Source organism: Mesocricetus auratus, unplaced genomic scaffold, assembly GCF_017639785.1.
Source record: "Mesocricetus auratus isolate SY011 unplaced genomic scaffold, BCM_Maur_2.0 Super-Scaffold_100018, whole genome shotgun sequence".
In the NCBI taxonomy this organism is placed as follows: domain Eukaryota; kingdom Metazoa; phylum Chordata; class Mammalia; order Rodentia; family Cricetidae; genus Mesocricetus; species Mesocricetus auratus.
The window spans coordinates 50,056,649-50,084,520 of record NW_024429199.1 but is presented as its reverse complement, the minus strand read 5'-3'; the positions used below and the strand labels follow the sequence as shown (position 1 = coordinate 50,084,520).

The 27,872-nt window shown below is 49.6% G+C and overlaps 1 protein-coding gene across 1 annotated transcript; it reads left to right on the top strand.

The window, feature by feature from the left end:
* Positions 1-8,590, top strand: Dll1 (delta like canonical Notch ligand 1). The gene is made up of 11 exons (XM_005083022.4): positions 1-950; positions 1,177-1,470; positions 2,085-2,145; positions 2,350-2,607; positions 4,432-4,492; positions 5,204-5,334; positions 5,460-5,629; positions 5,752-5,968; positions 7,036-7,834; positions 7,954-8,071; positions 8,177-8,590. Exons 1-11 carry the CDS (start codon positions 897-899, stop codon positions 8,180-8,182), a joined length of 2,169 nt encoding a protein of 722 aa, XP_005083079.1. The 5' UTR covers positions 1-896; the 3' UTR covers positions 8,183-8,590.
* Positions 8,591-27,872: the final 19,282 nt, after the last annotated feature.

Genomic DNA, 27,872 nt, shown 5'->3' with positions numbered 1-27,872 from the left:
TGACCATTTGGCGATCCATTGAGAGGAGGGTTTGGAAAAGTGGCTCCTTTGTGACAGCTCTCGCCAGATTGGGGGGGCTGCTCATTTGCATCTCATTAGTTATGCGAGCGGCCGGCGGGATTTAAGGGCGGCAGGCGCCTGCCACGGCCAGATCCTCCGGCGTGCACCCCGCGGTTACCCTGTCTGACCGAGGCAGGTCACGGGAGAGCACCGGTGCGGCACGGAGCCTCCCACGCTTCGGCCTCCGGTCCTGGGTGTGTGTTCTCGCATGGCATTGGCTGAATTCTTGGGGAAGACGCGAGGCTTTGCGGTGGCGCAAGAGATACCGGTCCAGAACACTCTGGGAGCGGCAGTGGCGGCCGAGTGACGCCCGGCCGGGAGGGAAAACCAGGGCGCGCGCCGCAGCTCTTGCCACCACCGCCGTGCGTTCCCATCGCGCCCCTCGGGGCCCCGGATTATCGCCTCACCGGTGGGATTTCCAGACCGCCGCTCTCTAATAGGCCTCTGAAGGAAGCCACTGCAAGCTCTCTTGGGAATTAAGCTGAACATCTGGACTCTCTTTCCTCTGTGTCTTCTCTCCTTTCTCCTCTTTCCCTCCGCGAAGAAGCTTAAGACAAAACCCAGAAAGCCGGCGACCCTCACCCTACTCGTGGACTGAAAGCCAGAAGAGGAAACCGAAAGTTGCCCTTTCTCAGTGCCTCGCAGAGCTCTGTCAGGGACGTATCTGAAAGCACCGCACCCTCTTTAAGCAACTGGCTCTGATTACCACACCTGGAGTCGAGCGACGCCTTTCCCCCGGTGCTCTTCGGGTCACATAGACTTTCCTAGCATTCCTGGGCCTTTGAAGAAGAGAGAAAAGAGGATACTCTAGGAGAGCAAGGGCGTCCAGCGGTACCATGGGCCGTCGGAGCGCGCTAGCCCTTGCCGTGGTCTCGGCCCTGCTGTGCCAGGTAGGGGGCCGGGCGGGGCTGCTGCGCGGTGGAGGGAGGGGAGCCGGACGAGCTGATCAGCTGTCCATCCCCAAGTGACTCCGGCAGCTACGACCCCGAGAGCTGCCCGGCAGCGGGCGGCTCCGGACGGGCGCTGCGGTGCGCTCGGCCTCTGCGTCCTAGCAAGGGCCCGCGCGCCCCGGGCCCCTCCGCCGCCAGTGCGTCCTCACGCCCCTTCCCTGCGCAGGTCTGGAGCTCTGGCGTATTTGAGCTGAAGCTGCAGGAGTTCGTCAACAAGAAGGGGCTGCTGGGGAACCGCAACTGCTGCCGCGGGGGCTCAGGCCCGCCGTGCGCCTGCAGGACCTTCTTCCGCGTATGCCTCAAGCACTATCAGGCCAACGTGTCCCCGGAGCCACCCTGTACCTACGGCAGCGCGGTCACGCCAGTGCTGGGTGTCGACTCCTTCAGCTTGCCTGATGGCGCAGGCATCGACCCTGCCTTCAGCAACCCCATCCGTTTCCCCTTCGGCTTCACCTGGCCAGTGAGTGGGCACCTGCGCGCACCCGGCTGGGCCTAGAGGGGTAGGGTGGCGGGCCGGGTGGGTGGCTGGCAGCGGGAGGAAGGCACCGGCCACTGATAAGGGTTGGAGAATCCCACAAAGACACGCCTGCGGTCTTGACTTCTTCCCGGGAATTGACCTGTAGTCTCTGGAGGTTGAGGAGGGGATGTGGAGTACCAGAAGCCTTTGCAAGCCCAAGGCATTTTCTCACACACCTCTGTATCTGGAGGGTCTAATGCTTCTCCCTTCCCCTCAAGATTGGGAGAGTTCCTGTTCCCTAGCTCCCAGGCCTGATTCTGTCACTACCAGAGCAGCAACTGCTCTCCACCCTCGAGGTTCCAGCCCAGAACACTAATGACAGACACAGACCATCCTCTCCTCTTCCACCACCCCACCTTGTTGGCTCCAGTACCCCCAGCCCTTTAAAAGAAACACAGCATTCTGTATTAACATATTAAAAAGAAACCACAATCAGGAGAAACACTCTGAAATTATTCTGTTTTCTTAAGGAAAGTGATAGGAGTTGACCCTCGCTGGCCCATCCTCCCCCTCCTCCACTCTTGTGGATTATCACGCACCTTCTCCCCTTTTCCCAGGGTACCTTCTCTTTGATCATCGAAGCCCTGCACACCGATTCTCCCGACGACCTCGCAACAGGTAAGACTCCAAACCAGCAAACTGTGCAAACTCCTTGTTGATACACTTTTTTTTTTTTACACCCACTCACCCAAGTCCTCTGATGTCTTCATTCTGCACCTGGAGTTCAGAGTCCAATCCATGTTGACAGCATCCCCGCCACTCCCTGGGTTCCTGGCCTCTGAGTGTTATCAGAACCAACCTGAGCATCTTCTCTTCTCTCAGAAAATCCAGAAAGGCTCATCAGCCGCCTAACCACGCAGAGGCACCTGACCGTGGGAGAGGAGTGGTCCCAGGACCTTCACAGCATCGGACGCACAGACCTCCGGTACTCTTACCGATTCGTGTGTGATGAACACTACTACGGAGAAGGTTGCTCTGTGTTCTGCCGACCCCGAGACGATGCCTTTGGCCACTTCACCTGCGGGGAGAGAGGGGAGAAGGTGTGCGACCCTGGCTGGAAAGGCCAGTACTGCACTCAACGTGAGTCCTCAGGAGAATGACTCCTAAGGGTCCATGTATGGGGAAAGACACAGGGCTTAGCAACAGGAGGTGGTACAGATATCTCAGTGGGTAAACTGAGGCCTAAAGAGCAGAAGTGTCTTGCTAAGGTTTTGTGGTCAGTGGCAGAGTTAGGCTCAACTTGGGGCATTTTAACAAGGGAGACCTTGTATCCACTGTAGGAAGCTGCTTTTCTTCACAGGGAGGAGTTCAGAGACAAGGCCAGGGGTCAGGAAGTAAGGCTGTGCTCTCCCTAGGGCCTTTGTATTAGAAAGGGAAGGGAGGAAGGAAGGGAGGGACAGAGAGGGGATGTGGAGGGCTCATTTTCCAACAGTTCTCCTTGCTGTGGCAATGTCTCTTTGGGAAACCCTCCCTTTCCTCCACAGAGTTAGGGTGCCTGACCTGCCCACAGAGTAACCCGTTTGCAAAGATTCCCTGTGCCCTGTCCTGCAGGGAAGTCTTCAGTCCTTTGGGCGCAGTAGAAAGTGGTCAGGTGTACTGAGGCAGATAGCAGGGCCGCCGTGTGAAAAGCACCTGATAATGTGGTCTAAACTGCTCACAGCACAGTCTGTAAAGAAATGCAGTAACTGATGTCCTGTAATGCTCTTGCAAACCAGGGTATCAGGGCCGCAGGGAGGACTCCCGGCTCTACTTCTGGTTCTCAAGGACCTCGGTGGACCTCCCTCCAGCTCTCTGAGTCCTCAGTTGTCCAACCTGTAGGCATTTCCTTCCAGTCAGGGCTTGGTGAACTTTTTGTTCTCCTGCCCTGGAGCAGTTGAACATTGGACTCTGTGAGGCCCAGAACCTCTCTGTCAGTTCCTGGGGAGGATACGGAGCAGCTTTCTAGATTTAGTTTTTGCTCGAGGATGAAGGGGTCCTCACTCCAGTGAGAGCTTGAACGTCATTGTTGCCTAGTTTCCCCGTGTCCTTGAGGGCTTTGGAGCTCCTTTGATGCCCCGCCTTGGCCAGAGTTGGCTGTTTTCTTAAGAACTGGGGTTGCTGATCACTAATGAGTTTCATAACTGGGGAAGTGAGCCAGCTCCAAGCTCCAGCCCGTGGCCATTCACCCCCCCTTCCCTACACTCCCCCCTTTAGGTTCTCTGGCCCTCCCACTGTAACTTTCCCTCTCTAGGGGCCAATGGTTCTGGGGTAGCCAGAAATCTAAACTTTTCTCCTTATTCAAACGCTGGGGTCTCTCCCCGCCCCTGCTTACACGTGCCATAGATTAGATCTCTCTGAGGACAGGCGGTAGGGACACTGCCTGTTCCCATTGGTAGAGGGTTATGTGCACACACGCGCTTGTGTGAGTGCATACACACATGCTCAGGCTGGGGGTTGGGTGGGGGCAGCATTGTTGTGCTGGGGCAGCTGCGGGAAGGAAGAGACAATGGAGCAGCTGTCCTGCCCTGCACGCTGCACACCAGCTGTCCACTCTTATCTGCACACACACTTTCTGGGATATTAAGAGGCGGAGCTTTGTGCATAGAATTGGGAAGTGGGGGAGGAGGAGGAGGAGGAGGAGGGAGAAGACTTCTGACCCTCTTTTAGAAGAAAAAGGGACAGGGGTAGGAGTGGGGGCTTCTGAGAGCCCTTTTGTCCTGGAAACACTATGTTAAGAAGAATGCTCATCCCAGGCTTGAATGAAGTCCAAAGCCACCAGCCAGGGTGGGCTAAGCTTTGCAGCCTGGGATCCACTCAGCCTGGACCTACAGAGTGGGTACTGCTAATTTTGCCCCCAGTCCCACCTGGCGATCCTGGGGGGAATCCTTGGGATGGGCTCCAACCTATGTTTCTGTTTGCTTGCAGCAATCTGTCTGCCAGGGTGTGATGACCAACATGGATTTTGTGACAAGCCAGGAGAATGCAAGTAAGCATGCAAAGTTGTTATTTGTCTTTTCTTCTTCTTCTTCTTCTTCTTCTTCTTCTTCTTCTTCTTCTTCTTCTTCTTCTTCTTCTTCTTCTTCTTCTTCTTCTCCTTCTCCTCCTCCTCCTCCTCCTCCTCCTCTTCCTCCTCCTTCTTCTCTTCCTCCTCTTCTCTTTTCTCCAAGGCTTTCTGTGTAGCCCAGAGGTCTTCCTGTGTAGCCTAGGCTGGCCTTGAACTCATAATCCTTTGCTGAAGGCTCTCCATGCCACCATGTCTGGTTCACCTTTTCTTCTTGCTCCCCTGCTCCCCAATATAGTATAGTAAAACACCCCCAAGGAGTCAGTTGAGTGGGAGATGTTAGTCTAATAAAGGTCTGAAAAACATGTGTAAGTTGCCATCAACTTAAACTCATACTTGACTCCACAGGCCTCAGTTAAAAGGTTTGCATGGGAAATGAGATCTCACATCCATAGTTGTCATGTATGTTAAAAGCAACCAGGGTAGCCCGCGTGCCCCCCCCCCGTGCCCTTCATCAAAGACTCTGAGAGGGGACAGGTCAGGAGTTTTAAGCTAGTCCTAGTCTTGCCTGGTTTGAGGACTGGTAGCTTGTTGTTGCTTCTGGATATGCTTTTGTATTTCTTCTTTTTTTTTTGGTGTGTGAGAATGCCATTATGAATCTAGAAGGCAATGAGATTGTGTTTTGCTTTTCCCAAGGTGCAGAGTTGGCTGGCAGGGCCGCTACTGTGATGAGTGCATCCGATACCCAGGCTGTCTCCATGGTACCTGCCAGCAGCCCTGGCAGTGCAACTGCCAGGAAGGCTGGGGAGGCCTTTTCTGCAACCAGGGTAAGCCCCTTCCTTCTGGGACTGCCGGATCCTCTCAAAGCATCCTGATGCCCATTGGAAAAGTAGGTTCTTCCTGTCTTTGATCTTGGGTTTCCTAACGCCTTTCCTGTCCCCCACCCTGGCAGACCTGAACTACTGCACTCACCACAAGCCATGCAGGAATGGAGCCACTTGCACCAACACGGGCCAGGGGAGCTACACGTGCTCCTGTCGACCTGGGTATACGGGTACCAATTGTGAGCTGGAAATAGACGAGTGTGCACCAAGCCCCTGCAGGAATGGAGGGAGCTGCACGGTGAGTCAGGCTTCACTGTTGGGTGCTACGCGACCTGAAGATGGGGATCCCTGGTGTTTTAATGACGTGTACAGGTTCTTGGAGCGGCTTTAAGGAAGCCTCTTGTGGTCCTCCTTGTACAGGACCTCGAGGACAGCTACTCTTGCACCTGCCCTCCTGGCTTCTACGGCAAGGTCTGTGAGCTGAGTGCCATGACCTGTGCAGACGGCCCCTGCTTCAACGGGGGGCGGTGTTCGGACAATCCTGACGGAGGCTACACCTGCCATTGCCCTTCGGGCTTCTCTGGCTTCAACTGTGAGAAGAAGATGGACCTCTGCAGCTCTTCCCCCTGTTCTAATGGTGAGGACCAATGGGGGGATGTCTGGGCACTGGCTCCAAAAGCATGTGCATTCTTATTAGAGAAGTGCATGACTTTGTGAGTCGTCTTGGGTTTGTGGATCCCCGAATCGATCCCACACAGAGGGAAGACAATGGGTAAGGATTAGTCACACGTCCATAATGCAAGGAATGCCCCTGGTCAGCAGACCACAAACCTGCTCCTAGGTCAACGCTTAGGTGCTTGCCACCATCCATGGCTCTGCAGGCTCTGCTCAGGTAGAGGAAGCACAGCCATGGTGCCATTGGAAGGGAAGTCTTGCTCCAAGTAGCAGTTTGGGTACCAAGTATGAGGACGTATGCTTTTTTTTGCACCAAGAACCTCTTGCTAGTGGGAAAGAGGTCAGGGTACCTAAAATAGACTTTGGAGGAAAAGCTGGCCCAACAGTTGCCTTCCCTTCTCTCATTCCCTTCCTCCTTTCCTTACTCTCCTTCCCTCCCTCCTCCCTCCTGCTTCCCTTCCCCCCTTCCTCCCTTTCTTCATTCTTGCCTACCTCTTCCCCATTAACAGTACGCTGCCAACAAATGTGACAGCCTCTTTAATCTTTAAATTTCTCCACCTGTAACCTGGATCTAGTAGTGTGTTTTATCCCTTGTCTGGTGGTTGTGAGAGGGATGCGGGAATCGGGCAGGGTGCTTTGCACTGATCTAGAATCCCGTTGTGTTGGCACAGGGGTAGTCCCAGTTGACTCCAATGGCTGGGACAAGATGATCAAGTTCTAGCCCATCCTGGCAAACCTAGCAAAACCTTGTTTGAGACAGAAATGTAGGGACCAAGAGGTGCTGGTGATGTAGAGTTTGTCTCATAAAAAAAAAAAAAGCTCTTATTATTTCTAATTGTGTAGGTCTTGACCTGGCGTTCCTCCACAGTCTTGTAGTTGAGATCTTAGGCCATGGGCTACAAAGCTAAACTATCATTGTATCTGTGGTGGGCGTAAGTCATGGGCTTACAGGTGCTACACCAACATGTCTGACGGGCGGACAAGCTTCTGTGTGCCCATACGTGACTGCCCGCCCGCCCTGTGTTCTAGGTGCCAAGTGTGTGGACCTCGGCAATACCTACCTGTGCCGATGCCAGCCTGGCTTCTCGGGGAGATACTGTGAGGACAATGTGGATGACTGTGCCTCCTCCCCATGCGCAAATGGGGGCACCTGCCGGGATAGCGTGAATGATTTCTCCTGTACCTGCCCGCCGGGTTACACAGGCAGGAACTGCAGTGCCCCCGTCAACAGGTGTGAGCATGCGCCCTGCCACAACGGGGCCACCTGCCACCAGCGGGGCCAACGCTACATGTGTGAGTGCGCCCAGGGCTACGGCGGCCCCAACTGCCAGTTCCTGCTCCCTGAGCCACCACAGGGTCCCATGGTGGTGGACCTTAGTGAGAGGCACGTGGAGAGCCAGGGCGGGCCTTTCCCCTGGGTGGCCGTGTGTGCTGGGGTGGTGCTCGTCCTCATGCTACTGCTGGGCTGTGCTGCCGTGGTGGTCTGTGTCCGGCTGAAGCTACAGAAGCGCCAGCCCCCACCGGATCCTTGCGGGGGAGAGACAGAGACCATGAACAACCTGGCCAATTGCCAGCGTGAGAAGGATGTTTCCGTCAGCATCATCGGGGCTACGCAGATCAAGAACACCAACAAGAAGGCAGATTTTCACGGGGACCATGGTGCTGATGAGAGCCGCTTTAAGGCCCGATACCCTGCTGTGGACTATAACCTCGTTCGAGACCTCAAGGGAGACGAAGCCACCCTCAGGGACGCACACAGCAAACACGACACCAAGTGCCAGTCACAGGGCTCCGCAGGAGAAGAGAAGGGGACCTCAACACTCAGGGGGTGTGTGCTGTGAGCTGGGCAAGGAGGGCAGGAAGGTCGCTCCGTGTTCTGGATCTGTCTGTCCTTGTTCAACCGCATTGCTGTGTGCTCACTGCGGCTCTCTCTGCGTTTCCTTTCAGCGGAGAGGTCCCCGACAGAAAGAGGCCCGAGTCCGTCTACTCTACTTCAAAGGACACCAAGTACCAGTCGGTATACGTTCTGTCTGCAGAGAAGGACGAGTGTGTCATAGCAACTGAGGTCAGTGCGCCACACTCTTTTGTCACAGGCCGTGGGTAGTACACAGAAGGGGCCTTTTCTGTCCTGACGTTAACTTCCTGTCCTGTCTGCCCGGGCCCTTTCTAGGTGTAAGAGATGGAAGCGACGTGGCGAAAATTCCCATTTCTCTTAAATAAAATTCCAAGGATATATAGCCCCAACGGATGCTGCTGAAAGAGGAAGGGAGACCCCCAGGGACTGCTGCTGAGAAACAGGTTCAGGCGGAGCTGGTTCTCTTGGAGTTAGCAGAGGTGCCGGACACTGCCAGCCCGGGCTTCGGCTCCCGCTGCACTGCCTGCTGGATGTTCCCCATTGCACTATGGACAGTTGCTTTGAAGATTATATATTTAAGTTGGATGAGTGACTTGATACAAATAGGAAGCACGCACTGCCGACACGTCTATCTTGGATTACTATGAGCCAGTCTTTCCTTGAACTAGAAACACAACTGCCTTTATTGTCCTTTTTTGATACTGAAATGTGTTTTTTTTTCTAGATGGGGAAAAAAAACGTGTGTTATTTTTTTGGATTTGTAAAAATATTTTTCATGATATCTGTAAAGCTTGAGTATTTTGTGATGTTCATTTTTTTATAATTTAAATTTTGGTAAATATGTACAAAGGCACTTCGGGTCTATGTGACTATATTTTTTTGTATATAAATGTATTTATGGAATATTGTGCAAATGTTATTTGAGTTTTTTTACTGTTTTGTTAATGAAGAAATTCATCTTAAAAATATTTTTCCAAAATAAATATAATGAACTTACAACCTCAGGTGTAGTTTCTAGTCATTGACTCCTCAACACATTGGTTTCGCAAGACCATGAAGAGAGGGACAGTGTTTGTGTCTTGGGAAGACCGTGCCTGGTTTCAGTGGAGCATGGAAGGCATTCCTTCTGCTTTCTCCTGGAAACCCCTGATTTGCCATCGCAAGCTGTCTCCATTAGAGAGGCACTTGCACTCTTGATGCTGTATCTGAGTGGTACTGAGGTGATTTTGGAGAGCTGGCAACTTCCTCTGAACTTTAGATTTTTTTTTTCATGACTTGGAACAAAGCTTCGCTGGGGTCAAGTGTCAGTCAGTCACTTTGATGTCGCCATGGCAAAGGTGTTCTGTCTTAGAACAGTACTTACTCGACTTCTTAGTGGGTTTATTTCTACTTTATTCAAAAAGGCTGGTTGCTAGCTGATGCAAGCAGCCATCGTGTGAAAGAAAACGGCAGTGGACGTGTTCTTTATTGGCTACCTTACTGTATGCCCTCATTATGTTCCACTTGTGAGGCTGGTATGATCATTCCCACCTTACGGGAGCGGAGAATGAAGCCTGTAGGTGAAGTTACTGACTCTGGGACCCTAAGTAGCTGTTTCAACGTTAAGATCCAGGCCAACATGATTTGGGGATTTAAGACCCGCTTGTATTCCTTCTGAGGAATCACTATAGACTAAGTTCTCAGATGCCAATTCCTCATTGGGGAGGAGTGGACCTTATTCTTGTGTGCAAAGGGGGGGGGGCAGGTGGTAGGGGAAAGCCTTCCTGGTATGGCTATCTGATAAAAAGCAGATAGAGCTGTCTTCGTAGCAGTCTTTGTGTCAAGGCCCAGTGGGGGTTGGCGCTGGGGGGGGGTGGTGAACACTGCTAAGAAAGGTGCCGTACACAGATTCTTCTCTGTTGAGCATCATCACCAGTTCTCACCGAGGATCCCCTTGGATGTTAATTTAGAATAGTGCCTAATGGGAAGGTCTCTAGAAGTAGTAGCAGGGTCTGGTTTCCCAGCGTACCACTTTCTCAACCCCTCTCTTGCTTGCTTAGGGGCTCTTTGCATCTGGGGAGCTGGGGAAGGGTAGTTTGAACCATAGAAGCTCTACTTTTCCTTCTACGAGCGGTCAGGGATGAGCGGTGGCTGGTATGTTCATCACGCCCGTTTCAGGAGCATGCAACATGCTAGGATTCCTGTGAAGTCCAGTCTACAAAAGTGTTTAAACGTAACACCACTTTCATCTTCCCAGCCTTGTAAAAACCAAAGGATAAATTGCCTTTCATCTAGAGTAAAGCAAGTAACCTGCTTAGGAAGAAAGTAGGTGGCTTAAAACTCCTGGCTGTGAATCCAACACCCTAGTAGAAGCTAAAATGTCTGCATGCAGGTGGTTTTTTTTTTTTTTTTGAGTCCAAGTTGATGCCTTGATGCCACTTGCAGTGGGAAATTCAAGTACATCAGTTGAAAACAGCCGTATAAAAGCACAGACATGAGTGGGCCAGTGGTGACTCACCACACCAAACAGCGCCCAGCCATGTTTAGCCTCTGGCCATGCCTGCCAAGGCCTGCATAGTGTTTCTCTCCAAGTATGCCATAAGGAACGAGGAAGGAAGGAACAATGAATGCTCTTAAAATGATGGGGTAAAAATAGAAGATCCTTCTTAATGGGAATAATACTTGAGATGGATGTCAGTTGTTTTCAAGTCCTGAGGAGTGTATTCTTGAGTATGGCTGGCTGCCAACCTAGTAGGAAAGACCTGTGCCAACACAGATCTAGGGGTCAGAGCAGGGGACTCCAACTTCCTCCCCCCTCCCCCACTTCCTCCTGTCAAATCCCATAGCCAGGTAGGGAGGGGAAGAGATGCGTTCTGGTGTTTTAGGGTTCCTATTGCTGTGAAGAGACACCAAGACCACACCAATTCTTATAAGGGAAAACATTAAATCGGGGGTGTCCCACTTACAGTTCAGCCCATTATCTTTATGATGGGACATGGTGGCATGCAGGCAGGCATGGGGCTGGAGAAGGAGCTGCTACACGTTGACTCCAAGGCAACAGGAAGTGGTCTGTCTCACTGGGAGCAGCTTGAGCACAGGAGACCTCAGAACCCACTCCTACAGTGACACACTTTTCAACAAGACCATGCCTACTCCAACAAGCCAGACTTCGTAATAGTACCACTTCCTTTGGAGGCTGTTTTCTTTCAAACCACTACATCTTTTTTGTACTTTCCTTTTTTTTTTTTTTTGGTTTGGCCTTAACTTTGTGCTTCCAGAAATGTGTGAGTACTGGGAAGAAGCTTGTTACTAAAATTGTGGTCTGTGAGGACTTTCCATTTTGCGCTCCTCCACGTGGATCAGCTGCTTTCCAGTGAAGGTGTATGCTTGTGCCTCCATTCACTCACAGCTTGCATGGACTTTTGGGTGGCTGTCACCCAGGGGAGACAGTTTCGGCCATCCGTCTTGATACCACCGAGGAGGGAATGGTGCTGAGTGTGGCTGGCCTCTTGGCAGGGCTGTTTGACAAGACCTCGTGTTTGGAGCCCATTCTTCCTTCCAGGTTCATTGTATGCTTCCTACAATTTGCCCCTCTCCAGCCTCCCTGGGTTCCTCTTGGTGGAGGAAAAGCAGCATTCACTTGGCTAATTTTGTGTGTTTTTGAAGATCAAAGCAATGGCACCCACCGAAATACAAGTGTGCTGACTTTACCAATGCTTCTTCAGGGGCTCAGTGCACCACGAACTTACCTCCTGCTGCGAACTGATGAATGTAAGCTCAGCACTGGCGAATGATGCCAATGACAAGGCATTTTCCCTCCAAATTAAACTTGCATTTTAAACAGTCCTAATCTCATGATCAAGCAGAGGATCGCAGGTGACTGAGCATCCCCCAGGACAACAGGGTCTATATATCCAGCATCCTGGGAACTATGTAGGTCAGAGAAGCTGCCGGGACAACAAAGAAGTTGATAGAGAACTGACGAATTAAAAGGGGATGATATGTATCAGCTGACTGCAATGCCTAGATCTGGTTCCTGTTTCAGACAGTTTAAAAAATTTATGAACAAACTGTAGAAACTTAAACGCTGCCCGGCTACCTCAACGGTCGAAAAAAATGCCCTTGCTCAGTCTTTAGGTGTGGTATGTTCTTACTTTGGAGTCAATGAATAGAAGAGTCCTTTCCTGTAAAGAGAAGCTTTTTCCTTGAGAGAAGCCTTCCCACCAGCCTGGTTCTAGCCGCATCAGTCCCAAATAAACACACAGGAGGCTATATTCATTATGAAGCTCTTGGCCTTGCTTGTTTCTTACTGGCTAGCTCTGACTTAGTAATTACCCCATAATTGTCAATCTAAGTATTTCTCTTACCGGAGAATAGTTCCGGGCTTCCTACCCCATGGCGGTTACATCTTGCCCTCTTGTGTTTCTCCTACCCAGAGTCCTTCTGGACTCCTAGTCCCTCCTATCTAGATTCCCTATTGGCCAGACAGTGCTTTATTGACAAATGCACAGGACTTCCCCAACACTTTCCACTTAGAAAAAAAAACTCTGAAGCGTTTACGAACGCAATAGTAAGAGTTTGGGAATTTATTTCAATCCGGCAGATGGGATGTGCTGGCGAGTGGGAGACGGATAAAACAGGGGCTGGCTACACCGAGTGATTGAGGCTGGATAAAGGTAGGAGGAGTCAACCTCGCTTCTTTCTTGCATGCTTGAAGCTCCACACAAGCAGGTTTTAAGAGAAACTTTTCGGTGAATATGTGTTCAGTGACCTTTCCGTGGGATGTATGTTCTAACAGGCGGCACAAAGTGTGATGGGCTTAACCGAGGTTTTCCCGCCTCGGTTGCGGGAAATCTTGAACGGTGGCGTATGCATCTTTCAGGCGGGAAATCTTGAAAAAAACTACAAACAAACAAAAAAACCTCAAGGCAAGCAATCTAAGTTTGGGCGGAAAGAGCAGTTCTTTCCAGGATTTCGGTGCTAGAATATTGGGTCTAAACCCTGCCCCGAGTGGTCTCTACCCACGATCTACCTGCTCCACTGAGCGTTATGACTAGATGGGGCCGCACTAGTGATGCTGTGTGCAGGATTGCTGGAAGCCCTACTCCTAATTGCTACCACTGTGCTGTTCAAACCGCTAATCTTGTGTTAAGATGAATAATAGTTTCGGACTGCTTTCATCGCGGGGTTCAAAATTCTTAACTTGGCCTCTTGGGCCCTGCTGGTGTAATCTGGCTCCTGACTGTCCCTGGCATTTCAGCTCATGCTCTTCTCCCTTTGACCCTTTAGCCCTTGACTCTAGCCAAATAGGCTGTGGGAAGCTCCCTAAACCTGGAACTTTGCAAGTAGTTCTCCAGCTGCTTTGTATGCTGTGTTCTGCTGTCATTCTGACCAGCTCCCTAGAAATGCCCTGCAGTCCGGAAGCCTTGCCTGGATACTCACTTGATCATGATCAGTGTCCCAAGAATCTGTAACCGCAACATGAATATCCAAACATAGAAATTACCTGCGTGTGTGTGACTGTACTGCGTTGTGTTTATTCTGAGAGCTGGCTGTAGAGATACAGCCCCAGTACACAGTGAGGGCATGTTCACCTGGTATCGGGTGGGCCACGTCAGCTCTTTCTCAGTCTATGAACTCTATGAGAGACACCAGGGAGGCCTAGAAACCCACAGAAAGAGGGTGGCACTAACAGGGCTCACACACAGGAGGTGTGTTGTGCGATGGTGTAGATAGTAGTGTTTCCACTGCTAGTGCAAAGGTACTTGAAGACTCCCTGACATTTGTTATTTGAAAACAAGTCAGAGATGACCTTTTAAGAATATGCTGTAAAAAATTAGCATATTTTTTAAAAACACAGCATTTTGTATGTGTTCATTTGCACAAATAAACAAATGCTTCCTCCATCTTATATCACTGCCGATGGGGAAGCGGGTGCCATGGCTAGGTCTCCCAGCTGAGGAAGAGAAATTTTCTACTGTTCTTGCTTCTTAGGAAACATCCAAGTCTCTGGAGCAAGCTTTTACAAATACTTATGATGGCAGTAGTTTAAATGAGTTCACCAGACCCAATATAAACGATAAATAGGAGTTTATTAGAAGGGCTTGCACAGGTAAGCGTAACTAGCTGCCGTGGTCTTCCTACTCCAGAAGTCTTTGCTCTCCCGATGCCCTCCGCAACCCAAGAGAGCACGAGGGCACCCACCCTCTCCTCTTCCCCCTTAAGGGGTCACATCTACACCTGAAACCAGGCCCCAAGGGTATGGCCACTACTACAAGTTCCTTGTCAAGGCAAGATGTTACTACATATTCTTAATATTTTGACTTTAATAGAAATGATATTGAATGCTTGGAGGCAAACAGAATGAGACCACGTTGTAGGATGCATCATATCTTGCACACAATGGGAAAAGGACAAGACTAGGGTCACGTGTTGAAGTCTTAGCAGGGATACTAAAGTTGCCTCAAGAGGGAACTGCTTGTAATTTCAAGTTGGGCCTTCTGCTGCATAGGAGGAAGATGTCACACTGTCTGTGACTGGCCAGGGGGTGGGTGACTTTTCAGCAGAACATTCAGACTGAGCTAATGTTCATACAGTCATAGCCCCTCCTGGGTCCTGAAGCTTCTCTGACTTTGTCCCAGAAGAAAACACCATTGAGGAAAAGCTTGGTAATTTTCTATGTTAACTTGAGCTTCAAGGTTATCGAAGGGAAAGGACAGATGTACCTGCTTTGAGGTCTTGGTTGTGTCATGAGACTTTGACAGTTCAACGGGTCTTGCTTCACAACTGGATGGAGATGTTTGATGGGTAAAAATATCTCTTCAGAGACAGAGTCAGAAGCCGTTACTTTCTGCCTATGGCTAGCCCCCATTTAGACTTTGCAGATATCCATGGTGGTCCAAACTGTGGAGTTCTGCTTTGGTCTAGATGTTCAGGGTCATTGTGCCTTAAAAAAAAGTAATCTGAGATGTGTCTTTGATGGGATTAATACTGTTTCAGAGGAGTAGGGAAGGGGAGTGGGGGGAAATATAGAGATAGAGAGAGGAAGGGGTGGAGGGAGGGAAAGTCGATGGATTTCTGGGCTCCCAGGTAGTTTCTCACTTGCAGAATAATGAGCATCATCCCTTTGTTAATTAGAACGGTGCTGGCTATGGTGACACCAGCTTTAGTCCAAGCACTTGAGAGGAAGAAGCAGGCAGATTCTCTGTGCATTAGAGGCCAGCCTGGTCTACATAGCAAGTTCCAGGACAGACATGTAGAGACCATGTCTCAGAAGGAAAAAAAAGACACTAGTACTAAACCAGCATAATTTCTAGCTGCATTGTAGCTCTCACCCTCCATCAAAACAGTCTCTCTTTGCTAAAGATGGAGACCATTCCAGAAAATCACAACTAGACAAAATGCTGAGAACTACTGGTCATGGATTACCCAGCCCCAGTGGGTACCTCTACAGCACAACTCCTGAACCTAAAGCTGAAGGAACACCACGGGGAAACAGAGTGGAAAGATTTTAAGAGCCAGAGCAGGAATTCTGCTGTGAGATTGGGAAGGTATGGTAAAGGAAAGCCAGGAACACCCGGATAAAAGAGTATCAGTTATTTATTTGGGAAACACTCGCACAATGAAGATAAATAACTTCCATGGTCTTCTACTCCTGAAGGTGTAGCGTCTGCCCTGCAGGATGCTCCAACCACAACCCAAGAGAGAGAGAGAGAGAGAGAGAGAGAGAGAGAGAGAGAGAGAGAGAGAGAGAGAGAGAGAACCCCTCCTCTTCCTTATAAGGGGTCACATCCACACACTGAAGCTACACCCAAAGGAGGTGTGGCCATTACCTCAAGTGTACTGGCTGAACAAGCTGCCACTACAAGATTAGGTCTCCCAGAAGTGACAGGGAATCTCTACTAATGAGACCTCAGCAATTTGGCTGTCTAAGACCTGAACAAGGACAATGCTAAAAGACGTGCTAACATGAAAGGAGGGGGGAATCTCATGGGGCTTCACTCCTAGACCAAAAACTATACACAAGTAAGGAATGTTGAGATAGGCAGAATTAGTGTTCCCCAGAGACGAGTCGCTTAGTTTGTAATCTAATACCAACTGGTCAACCCAGAAGTCACATATAGACAATCGACACTAAAATACACTCATCAGGGCCTTGGCTCATCCTGAGGCTATACAACCAAACCAAATAAACTAATAAGTGAAAGATTAAAAAAAAAACCAGACTGAGCAGGTAGCATTTATGTGTTGACATGCTTATATATGTATGTAATAATAAAAATTAAAGAAAAAGGGGCCACACATTTGAGATGACTGGGATGATTTGACTTGGAATCAAAAAGTATTTACCACACAAAGAAGCCCATATGCTGTTGCTGGGACTATTTGTTCAATCTTTGGAGCAAGTTCACTTCCTTAAAGCAGTTTATGGATCCCTGTATTTACTGAATCCAGTGTCCACGCCGGTCTCCACAGCAGGTAACCACAAATGAAACCCACATTTGCTAGGAAGGTGCAGATTTCTCTGTACTGACGGCACAGGACTGACGACTCAGGGAGGTTTGGGAGCAGAGATGTTACGCCTCCCTTGAACTTGGGGTTGCATGTGACCATGTGATTACCCTGGGCCATGATCCGCAGTGAAGAGATGTAGGCACCTCATGACGTAGCTACAGCAGTACATGCTTAGCGCCTGCTCTGGGCTCTATTAACCCATCCCTAAAGCCCTGGCCTCTTTTGTTGGGTACCACACCCAGTCTTACAAAAATGATCTGACTTTAAAGCTTGTCATTAAGCCAACCAGCTAACAAACCAATAAACAGACCTTCCCAACGTTTATACTGTAACTAGCAAAAAACCTCAAGTAGAAAAGTTATTGCAGCTATTCCTATTTGCTAACACATATTATTATTATTATTTTTTACCTTGCCCTCTATTTAGATTGATTCAAAATATTGTCAGTTTAATAACATCTTACCGAATAATCACACACTTAACACACTGGTTGTCCCATTTTAATTACTGTGAGTTTTTAGTAGTGAAATCGTTTTTGTCAAGAGGAATAAACATCCCAAAGAGTGCTGGCATGTATTTCTGAACTCCCAGCAGAAAACTTACACAAATACATAATGTTACCAGGTGTTCTTTCAACCAAAGAGATAACTACGATTTTAGAAGTTCGTTTGTCAATGTGAGAAGTGAAAATCAACACAGCTCTTTTAATTCTGTGGAACAGAGCCTGATGTGGGCCTCACCTTCCAGAAGGCTGACCGACGGATATTCCTCTAGAGACCGTTGGATACCTTGCTTGAAATTACCAGATATTTAGAAAATTCTTTCGTGTTCTTTGGGCTTTATTACTTATTTTGTCGGTGAAAGGAGCACGTGAGGTAGATGTGTGTCCATGACTTATGCATAGTAGGGTAACTGTGTGTCAATGATTTACATACAGTGAGGTATATACCAGTTCTTTATGTAAGGTGGTGTGTTTACCAATGGCTTACATACTGTGTGGTGGACATGTGTCTATGGTTTACAGTGAGGGGAAATGTGCTTCTATGATTTTTTTCTTTTTTCTTTTTCGAGACAGAGTTTCTTTGTGTAACAGCCGTGGCTGTCCTGAAACTCACCTGTAGACCAGGCTTGGCCTGGAACTCACAGAGATCCTCCTGCCTCTGCCTCCCGAGTGCCGGGACTAAAGGCGCACACACCACCACCACCCAACACGCTTCTATGATTTACGTATAGTCAAATGCACATGCGTTATGTGCACAAAAAGAACATATACCGTGATATAGACAAAACATAACCATTATGCCTAGAGAGTGCTCTTGAGACCTCTGGATAGTCCTTGACCTCAGGACCACAGGCCTGACCTCTATAACCAGCTAAAAATGTTATGACATGGAATTTTCTCTCATACATCTGGATTATACCTCGGCATGTGTAGGAATTGGTTTTAATACGTCGTCTAGCATTTCCATAGAATTGTCATGGATAGGGCAGATGGTTGGGACTCTAACCTCATTCTCCACTCACATGAGAACACAGGATCTGGCTTCTCTGCCCAATCTGTCTAACACTGTCTTGTGGAGGCTCCCAGTGGTGAATGCTAATAGCTTTGATTAGCTCCTTAATGCACCACTCTGCTTCTTTGAGGGTATTGCTCCCCTGCTGAAGGTCTTGGGCATTTGTTCACATGCCAGTTCTTCTAGGACATTTGAAAGACAGGGCTAGAACAGCAAGGAATGGCTCTCCCAGTGGCTTCAGGAAGAAGCAAGGGCAGCCACCACCTCCTTCCCCACCCAGGATTTGTTTGTCAGATTAAATCACCACTTCTGGCTGATACCTAGGGCCAGGCAGGGGACGGGGGTTGGGCACCCAGGGGCTGTGGATGTGACTTGGGATCTGGAGACTTGTAAGTGTGAGAATGGAACACACAAGACCTGGCTGTGCCTCGATACCTCTGTGCCGCTCTCTATCTGGGTCTCTCCTCAGGACTGTGTCCTCCCAGTTATTTCCAGAGCCCGAGACAGAACTTGACCACTCCTGGTGGCTAGACACAACTTTAACACCCATTCACTCAATTTGGAAAAAAATTAAAAATAATTCAGAACCTGAAATTAGAATCGTCGTTCAAATGACTGGGTCACACACACGTGTCAAACAAACTTTTAATTACACCGTGTCCACGGCATCACACCGTGGACAACGACCTAAATGAAAAAAAAAAAAACCAGTGTAGGCTTCAGCCGGTCATCACTGGCAGCAGACAATGGACATGTGCCTCTGGGGTCCCTCATCAGATTCTTCTGGGCATCGTTGGAGAAGCCAGCCTTGCGGCCATCAATGTGACATCAGTCTTGTTACACGATTTGGCCTGTGAGGGGGTCTTGTTCGCCTGACCACCCCCACCATGCTCTTCCTGACCACCACAATCGGATGAGGTGTCTGCTGTCTTACTCCTCCTGGTGAGGACTAACTCAGGAGAGCCTTGTGGACAATTCAAACCATATCCAAGCCACGGTACATGCCTGCTTCCCTCCCACATTTTACATAACCCCAAATCAAGGTGCCAAGATATCCAACCTCTCACCGTAGGCTACATAACTTAACAAGCACGAGGCAACCCATGAGCCACATTGCCAAGATCGTTGGGGTCCTCGGTGACACGGACGGTTCTTACTTGTGGTGACTCCCTTGGGACCTGAAGTCGTCTCCTCTCTGCACAGAGCCAACCAGCTGTATCCCCCCCCCCTCGCCGCCTTAGGAAGTCTCAGTGTTGACTATTGTAGGAAGCAAATCTCTAGTATCATTGTACATTTACACTTTCTTCTTGCCTACCGAGGTAGTAAAAATCCTAAATTAGCACACAAGGTCATTTATGGCAACATTGTCTGTGTTTTTTGTTGTTTTTTTCCTAGAAGACAGGACCTACCAGGCAGGACCTACAGGACCTTCTGTGGTGACTCTGTCAGGGTACGACCATAGGGTACTATTCTTCGTGGCTACAGTCTATTCAATGGTAGCTGCCCCAAATGTGTCCTGGAATTCCCCCGAGATATCACACCTTTTTATGTCTCCAGAATAGTGTTTTTTTTGTGATAGAGACTCACCAATATTTGCTGAGTAGTGGAAGGGAAAGATAAAAGGAACTTCCTTCCCATCCCTTCTCATCCTACAAAGTTCTAAAGAATTCCAACCCAAGAATCGGTGTTGGAGGCTCACACCTTTAATCCAAGTACTTGAGAGGCGGAGATAGGAGGATCTCTATGAGTTTGAGGCTAACCATGGCTATACAGAGAAACCCTGTCTCAGACAAATAAACAAATGATCAACAAAGATTGCAAGCCAACTTGAAGACTGGGTGGAGAGGCCTGTGATATGGGATCTAAGAACTGGTCATTAAGTCCTTAGGGTGACAAATACTGTAGACAGAATAATGGTCCCCTAAGATGCCATTGTCCTAATCCTGGAACCTCACAAGGTAGTGGCTTGCTGCAGATGCAACTTTTAAAAAATTTCTCTGTATGAGTGGTTTGCATGCATGCATGCATGTAAGTTTATTATGTGCATATTTCTGCCTGCCACCCTCAGAAGTCAGAAGAGGGCATCATATCCCCTTAGCTGACGCCATGGATGACTGTGACCTACCAATGTGGGGGGTGGAAACTGAACCAGGGTGCTCTGTAAGAGCAGCAAGTGCTCTTAACCATGGAGTCATCTCTCTAGCCCCACAAATGTGATCACATCGGGGATTTCTGCTAAATACTGGAGCCCTGATAAGAGTCATCAGAGCCCTTAAGAGAAGACACAGGCTTGAGGGTTAGAGTCGGGGACGGAGGCAGTGACCCAGAGTAGCTGAAGGATGAGGACAAGTGTTTTTTGAAGTTGCAGAGAAGCCATGAACCACTGGGGTGGCTCCTAGGAGCTGAGATAGGTTCCCTCTGAAGTCTTCAAGAGAAAAGATCCCTAAGGACTCCTGGACTTTAGTCCAGTAAATCCTCAGTTCTGCTCCTGACCTTGGGACTCTAGTGATAACTTGTGTTACTAAAGTCACCTCTGTGATAAGCTGTTACGGCAGCCAGGAAGCTAACCTACAGGGCAGCTCCTTGCGAGGGATTACAGGTGGGCAGATGGCGGCAGATTCTGTGCACAGCATCTTGTGCAGGCTGCGAAGATACTGGAATTTTATTTCTTCTGCCTTGAAGGCTTCTGTTCCTCTAGACACTCATGGACTAGTAGAGACCAGTTTAGCCACCCCTGTCCCTTCCCTAGGACACCTGTGCTCTTGCAGAGTGGACATAAAAAGGGAGGAAGGTTACAAGGAAGGCTGGGGTTGCTGTCAGTAGGGACTGGTTCTGCTATGGACCCTTCTCCCAGCCCCTTTTTTCTTGACCAGCCGTTAGATACAGTCAACCAAGTATCCAGAGCCCAGGGTACTTCTCTAAGAAAAATGCACAGTTCTTTCCAGAATGACATTAGAACTTCAACAATGGGGATAAATAACAGGTGCCAGGAGCAGCTGCTGACGATTAGTAGCTCTTCTTTCAAACACATTTTGTGTGGGGAAACCGAGGGCTTTCAGAGTTGCTTTGGTCTGGAATGTTCAGGGCCATTTCCTGTCTTTTCCTATGGCAGCAGCTTTGGTGTCCCTGGGCTGAGTCAGGAGGTAGGGCACCGGGAAGCCACAGATGGTTCAGAGGAAAAACCTCAATTACTAAACTCTTGCAGTTGCTTTGAGACAGCATTTGGTTCCTCACTGCTATCTTTCTGAGATGAATTACTGGCTCCATTGCAAGCCCAGGCTGCTATAGGCTCTCAGAGACTGTGTAAGCCATGCAAATGTCTCAAAGGCACAAGGGGAGAGGTGGGGGGAGGACCAAGCCAGAGCTGGTCTGGTGCCTGGCTGACTCCTTCTGTACGGCTGTCACCCGGCACTTCTAGCACTGTTGGTTGTCCTGTGAGCAAGCCGGGACACAGGGAATATCCCAGGCTGTAATTGCATTTGCTCACTTACTCGACAAATATTTATCGAGTTGCCTGGCACTGGGCCTGTGCTTGCTCACGGCAGAACATTTATGGCCCACAGGACAGATGTGCAATGTGTCTACTGTACATGGGAGATAAAAACGAGGCCCCGTGCCTGCAAGCTGGAACCTGGCCTCACAGCACTCAAGACTCCCCCAGGAAAGTCAACTGTTTCTGCTCTTGATTGCCAATCAATGACACCCTCTCTCCATTCTGATGATGCAGAGGCCTCCACTTGCTGCTGCAGCAAAAGGCTGGGGAACTGTGAGGAAACGGCCTCGCTCTGGCGCCATGCTCAACTCTTGGGAGGGAGTTAGTGCAGGGCCTTGGGGATCAACAGCTCCTCAGGTATTTTTGGAACTGACAAAGGATGCTGCCTTCAAGAGCCCAGGCCCTGCTGAGAGCCTTGATGCATGAAGGCACGTTACACAAGCCATTCTACTGTGCACTACCCAACTGGGGCTCAGAGCCTGGCTGAGCCTGGAAGAGCTTCCACAGACTTGCTACAAGTTATACCCGGAGCTCATAACGAATCAACTGCTCAGTTTTAGGTGGCATCTCCTTATATCTGGGAGGGTAGGATAGGGGTCTGGTCTGCTACTTTGTCTGCTGCTACAATCCCAAAGTAAAGAGGGAAACTATCCAGTTTAATCTAGGCAGCCACCTCCGAAAGCTACTCTGGAAGGCACAGATCATCAAGTTGACCCCAGTGGCTTTTCTCTCCCATGTCATCACTAGCTCAGTGCCAGAGTTGACTTCTTAGAGCCCAGGTGGGACGGTTTGAATAAGAACGGTCCTCCCCCCCCCAGGCTCATACATTTGAATGTTTAGGGAGTGGCGCTATTTGAAACGATTAAAAGGGTTAGTAGGTGAGGCCCTTGTTTGGGGGAAAGTGTGTCACCAGGGGTGAGCTTTGAGGTGTCAAAAGCCCATGCCATGCCAAGCCCAGTCTGTCTGTCTGTCTGTCTACCCCCCCTCTCCCCTTCTCCCTACAGATTAGGAGACAGTTGTCAGATGCCAAGCCCAGTCTGTCGTCTGTCTGTCTGTCTACCCCCTCTCCCCTTCTGCCTACAGATTAGGAGGCAGTTGTCAGCATCTGCCTGCATGTCTCTGTGCTCCCCCACCGTGATGACAAACCTCTGAAACTGTAAGCCGGCCTCCAATTAAATGTTTTCTTTCCTATGAGTTACCTTGGGCACGGTGTCCCTTCACAGCAGCAGAGCGGTGACTTAGATACCAGGTCTCTGGAAGTCCCTCTGGGGTGAGACTCCCCCCTCTGTGGTGCTGAGGACATGGTTGGGGGCACTCGCCTCCCTAGAATTGGTCTTCTGTGGTGGAATCCTTACCCCCCACCCTTTATGGTGTCAGTTATTCTAGGGGCCCCTTTCCATCAAGGGGAAGCCAGTCTGTTTGGAGGCCTTCATAATTTCTTTACCCCGAGTTCTTCACTTTAGTATCATCATATCTCTTTGGCTTTTGGACTACAATCGCTATAACTAATTAATACTGCTAATTTGGTAGGCTGGGATCACAACCCACTCTTTCACAGTGGAAGAGGATCTGGAAGGCAGGGTGGGCTTCCCCCGAGAGTCCGTTCCTGGCCTCCACGTGCCTCTGCAGATGCTAAAGTCTTTGGCTTCCTCCAGTGTGTAGACGCCTCCCACCTCCGTCTTTCTTCTGCCCTAAATGCCTCGGTGTGTATTTAGGGTCCAGTCTAGTCCACCCCATCTCACCTCATAACTACAGCAGAGATCCTTCTTTTGGTGAGAGTTGTCGGTGGAGTTCCAAAACAGTTTATAATTAAAAAAAAAAAAAAAAAAAGGAAAAGCGACTACTTCTCTGCCTGCCCCTTTCCCCAGAATTCTCCTCGTCTGGTAGCTCCGCCTTTACTTCCTGCCCTGGCTACTGGCCAATCAGCATTTACTCACCAATAAGAGAAGCGTACATACAGAAGGACACCCCATCAGAGTCATCCAGTGAGGACAGAGTGGACTCAAGTTTGAGAGGACACCCCCCCCCCGCCCCGCCCCATCGTGTCTTCCTCAGATGCATCGTCACCATCATCAAAAAAGGTCTCCAAAGCCCCCTCTCTGTCCCAGGCTATTCCTCAGCGGTGACTTCTGAGACCCCTCTGTGGAAGTAGTTAGGGAAGCAACTGGAGCATAGCAATAACTCCGAGATAAACAGGGGCTGACTAATGCTGGAACCAACCGAGCCCTCCAGGGAAGTCTGAGTGAGTGGGTGCGAAAGAACGCTCTAGATCAGATGCCGAGTGCAGCAGGCACTGCAGAAACCATGCGCGCAGGGGGGGTGGGGGCACTCTCGACGTGTGGCAGATTGGTGTCCCATCAGCAGATGCAGTTGTGTATGGGCAGGTGGCCCGGTGAGCCGAGCCTGCTTAGTCCAGGGAGTTGTCTTCGAATGACAGGCGCCGCAACCACAGCTGGAGACGATGCAGGGCAATGGAGAGCCAATCATGTACCGTCTGTCTGGAGAGGCCCATTCCGTAGCTTTCTCCACCCGTAACTGACAAACAACGTTTAAATCCCTTTATCTGGAGACAAATAGAAAGTGCATGCTCGTAGTGAATAATTTAAACTGGTGTTCTTGCCAGCTGTTGAGGGGACATATGAAAAAAAAAAAAAGCAAAACAAAACAAAACCAGTGACATCTGGTTGGCTTTGACTTTTTTTTTTTTGACAGAAGTGTTTCTCCTGGTAGGAGGGCTGTTTTCTAAGAAGCCACATTGAGTCTCTGGCCTCTTCATCTTAGTCCTCCAATCCTTGACCTCTTTGAAAAGCAACAAAGGAAAGTTAATGCCCGTCTCAAGCAACTATGGCCCAAATCGCAGCCATAACGGGTGGTTGGAGGTCAGCGCAGGTTAGATGGCGAGCAGCCCATCGCATACCGACTTCTTCCTCTGCTTTTCTCAAGCTGAAGGAAAGGGACCTAGGGGCTAGGGCTCCTTTCCCGCGTCTGCCTCTCAGCCCGCCACTCCCTGCTCCTCCCCACCGCCTGTATTCTGGAGTATTTTTAAATACTGTCGGTTAAATGAACATTGAATACTTCCCCCTGAAATTGTTCAGTCTTTATTTTCTAGTCTCCCCTCTCCCCCGCAAATGCTAATGGCATGGACCAGCAGGAGAAGTTTCATTGTTTCCAGACTGGGTCGGCCCTTAGTGGAGGCCTTTGCTGAGGACGGTCTGTGTGCTTGCGCCGTCTGCTTATGAATGGTCCCACGAGCAGAGGACAAAACCCCACAAGACAGGTCAGAGGGACCTTGGACAGACCTCACTGATGTGGGGAACGCACCCCCATCAAGCATCCTGTCTTCGCTCCATCCTGGGTTTTGGGGTCTGGAGTGTTCCTCCTACATCTTACTTCGGTAGAGTGTTCCTTGGTCCCCTGGCCGCAGAAAAGTTGCTACGTTCCGTCCAGGTTATCCTTCACCTTGGTGCCTGAGTAGCTCAGGAACTGATCCAAGGGGGACCTAGGTGCAAACCTGGAGTTTCTGACTCAGCCTTCAAAAGCAGCCCAAGGAGATCTGGGAAGAAAGCCTAAGCGCGCTATGCCTAAGTAGGTGTGCTGCGTCCAAGGTGTGTGTGTGTGTGTGTGTGTGTGTGTTGCCATGGTGTGGAATGCCCGAGTATGCTTCCCCAGTGTACTGCTGACAGGGTATTACCACCAGTGTGCTGCCCCAAGGTGTGCTGCCTCCGGGTACGCTGCCCCTGAGTGTGTTGCTCACAGTGCTCTGATTCTAAGTGTGCTGCCTGCAACGAACCTCCCCCAGTGTGCTGCTCTCAGTGTGTGCCCCTGAGTATGCTATTGCTGAGTGTGAGTGTGCTATTGCTGAGTGTGAGTGTGCTACCCCTGAGTGTGCTATCGCTGAGTGTGAGTGTGCTATCCCTGAGTGTGCTATCGCTGAGTGTGAGTGTGCTACCCCTGAGTGTGAGTGTGCTATTGCTGAGTGTGAGTGTGCTACCCCTGAGTGTGAGTGTGCTATCCCTGAGTGTGAGTGTGCTATTGCTGAGTGTGAGTGTGCTATCGATGAGTGTGAGTGTGCTACCCATGGGTGTGTTGCTCGCAGTGTTCTGATTCCAAGTGTGCTGCCTGCACGAACCTCCCTCAGTGTGCTGAACCCAGTTGTAGGATTTATGATTTTTCTTTTTCTACTACCTAGTAGCATAGTAATGATTTTACTATGGACTTACTACATAGCAAACACTTTCAGCCAAACAGTCTCTTCTCTGCAGTAGAAGCGGGAAAGCAGCTCAGGAATTCCAACATCAGCTTCGATTTCTCAGCTCATGGTCTGGTTCCTGCCTGGAGCCGTCAGTATCCAGAACACTGGCTCAGCTTCCTGGGGTGGTTGCTGGTCAGTGACCAGTGATTGGCTCTATGTTTTAACCTATATGTGTGAAATTCCCAAATAATTTGTATCCAATAGGTGGGCCAATAGGCCGATGCCAGTTATAGCCAAGTGCTGGCTACTGGCTGTGTGCTGGCGACCAGTTCAGTCCCTTATACATTGTCCTCGTCCTTTAGGGGAGTTCTAAAAAGCTGGTGTTTCTAACTGTGGGTGAATGGACTGGAAGCTCACAGAGGCGAGAATGACTTTCTGGAGACAAAGTTGACGAGGAATGGTGCCCAGGACCTCTCTGATTCTGTCATATTGTTTACTGTCTCCTGGCTGAAGAAGAGACGTGGGAGCTGTCCCACGGGTGCACGTCTTTGAGATTTCACCATTGTCCATCTGAAGCTCTCACTCAAGCTTGGACACCGTGGCTCAGATACACTGTCTGGGGGACTCATTTCCTCTCTGCGATTTTTATGCAATTAGAAGATTGTTTTTCAGGAACAAATGTGCCCGAGAAACTCGGCAAGGACTTTGGACGTTTTTTTTTTGGTTTTTTTTGTTTTTTTTTTGTGAAGCTAATGGCTTGGTGTCAAAAGCCATAGTGGGCAATTGGCTCAGGGCTGAGGACGTGGCTTGGCCCCAGAATTTCCTTCCAGAGTCAGACCAGACTAGCTGAGATGAGCAGGTGGAATTGTGCCCCCTTACCCTACTGCTGTGGCAACCGTCCAATTGCACGGCAGGGTGCCTGGGGAGCCTGAAGCTCCTTTGGGTCTCGTGAGGGCTTGGGCCTTGGCCAGCAGCATTCTAACAGGGCTCCATCGTGAGGCTCCATTTGAACCCTCTTCCTGACTTTGCCACACTCTCTTCCTTTCTGAACAGCAGGGTTAACAGTTGCTGCTTTTATTTGCTTCTCGGAAGGTTGATGCCATTAATAGATGTGAAAGAGCTTAGAGACATACTCTGTATGAATTCTCAGCCCTCATATTTATCTTCTCAGTTAAAAAAAAAAGAACTGTCTCCTGGGTGGCACTTTATTTTGATGGGTCGGAACATTTTTTTTTTGATTGACGTCAATAAAATTGCAAGAAAGTTCACTGACGTCCTGGGCGTGTATCTTTTGCTGCTTCACTTCAACTGTTGGAGCGTTTACATCCGCGCCCAAGTGAGCAGGCATGCGTGTGCCAGACAGGACTGTGAACTGTTTGAGGGAAGGAGCCATGTGTCAACGACTAGGAGGAGTGGCTGTGTTTTGCTCTTGTGATACTGCAGGCATCACCATCATCACATACACGGAATGTCACATACATGGAAAGTGCCAGTGTTCGTCAACCTTTTCAGCTCCCCAGGAGTCACGTGAGGGTGGAGCCGAGTTGCTCCAAGTGCCTCAGCCCATCCCCAAGATAGGTCTACGTGTGGCAGCAGTAACCCAAAAAAAGAAATTCTATTTTCATTTGCTCATTTATTGGCATGAAGGTTTATTTTTGCCCCGTGTGTTTTGTGCTGATGACAGCCTTGGGGAGGCCCCAAAGAGCCATGTGCCTTGGGCTGACGGGAACAGCTGGCTGCATGGAGGGAGACAAAAACCTCAGTTTTCTGGGGGCCGGGGGGTTAAGTCACTCCAGAAGCCCACGGTGGCTGCTCTCTGGAGCTAGCTTCGTTGACTCATTGTCACCAGGGAGCTCCTGGCTGTGGGCTGGTCACACCCTACACGTGGCTTTACATCAGCGTGGAGCGGCACAGAAAGTGTCCTCGTCAAATAATATTGTAGGACAGGTGGAGGCTGATGGGGACAATGCGGCTGGGTGACAGGTACCGAGCTCAGCAAGCAGTGACTGCTCTCTGTCCAAATTGTCTTCTCCTACTAGTCATTTCACAGAAGTACTCTTGGGGATACAGGAGTCACGGGTCTGTGCCCAGCAAACGGGATGGACAACAGCTTTAATGGCCTCTGGTGCTAAGAGAAGGGTTCCCTGACAACAATGGTGTTAAGGAGTCAGTTCATGGTTTATTCTAGGTAAGTGTCCAGAACTTATAGACCTTCATTTCTCACTAGAAACAGAATTTTTTCAGTAATAATATCCAGCCTTATGAAGGTAAATGTCATGTGTTTGCCAGAATGAGGATCTTTAAGGTGAAGTAAGAGTA

Coding starts and splice junctions, on each gene's coding strand:
- Dll1 (XM_005083022.4), top strand. CDS start 897: ATGGGCCGTCGGAGCGCGCTAGCCCTTGCCGTGGTCTCGGCCCTGCTG. Junction 2,146..2,349: donor TCCCGACGACCTCGCAACAG/GTAAGACTCCAA, acceptor CTCTTCTCTCAG/AAAATCCAGAAAGGCTCATC. Junction 2,608..4,431: donor AGGCCAGTACTGCACTCAAC/GTGAGTCCTCAG, acceptor GTTTGCTTGCAG/CAATCTGTCTGCCAGGGTGT.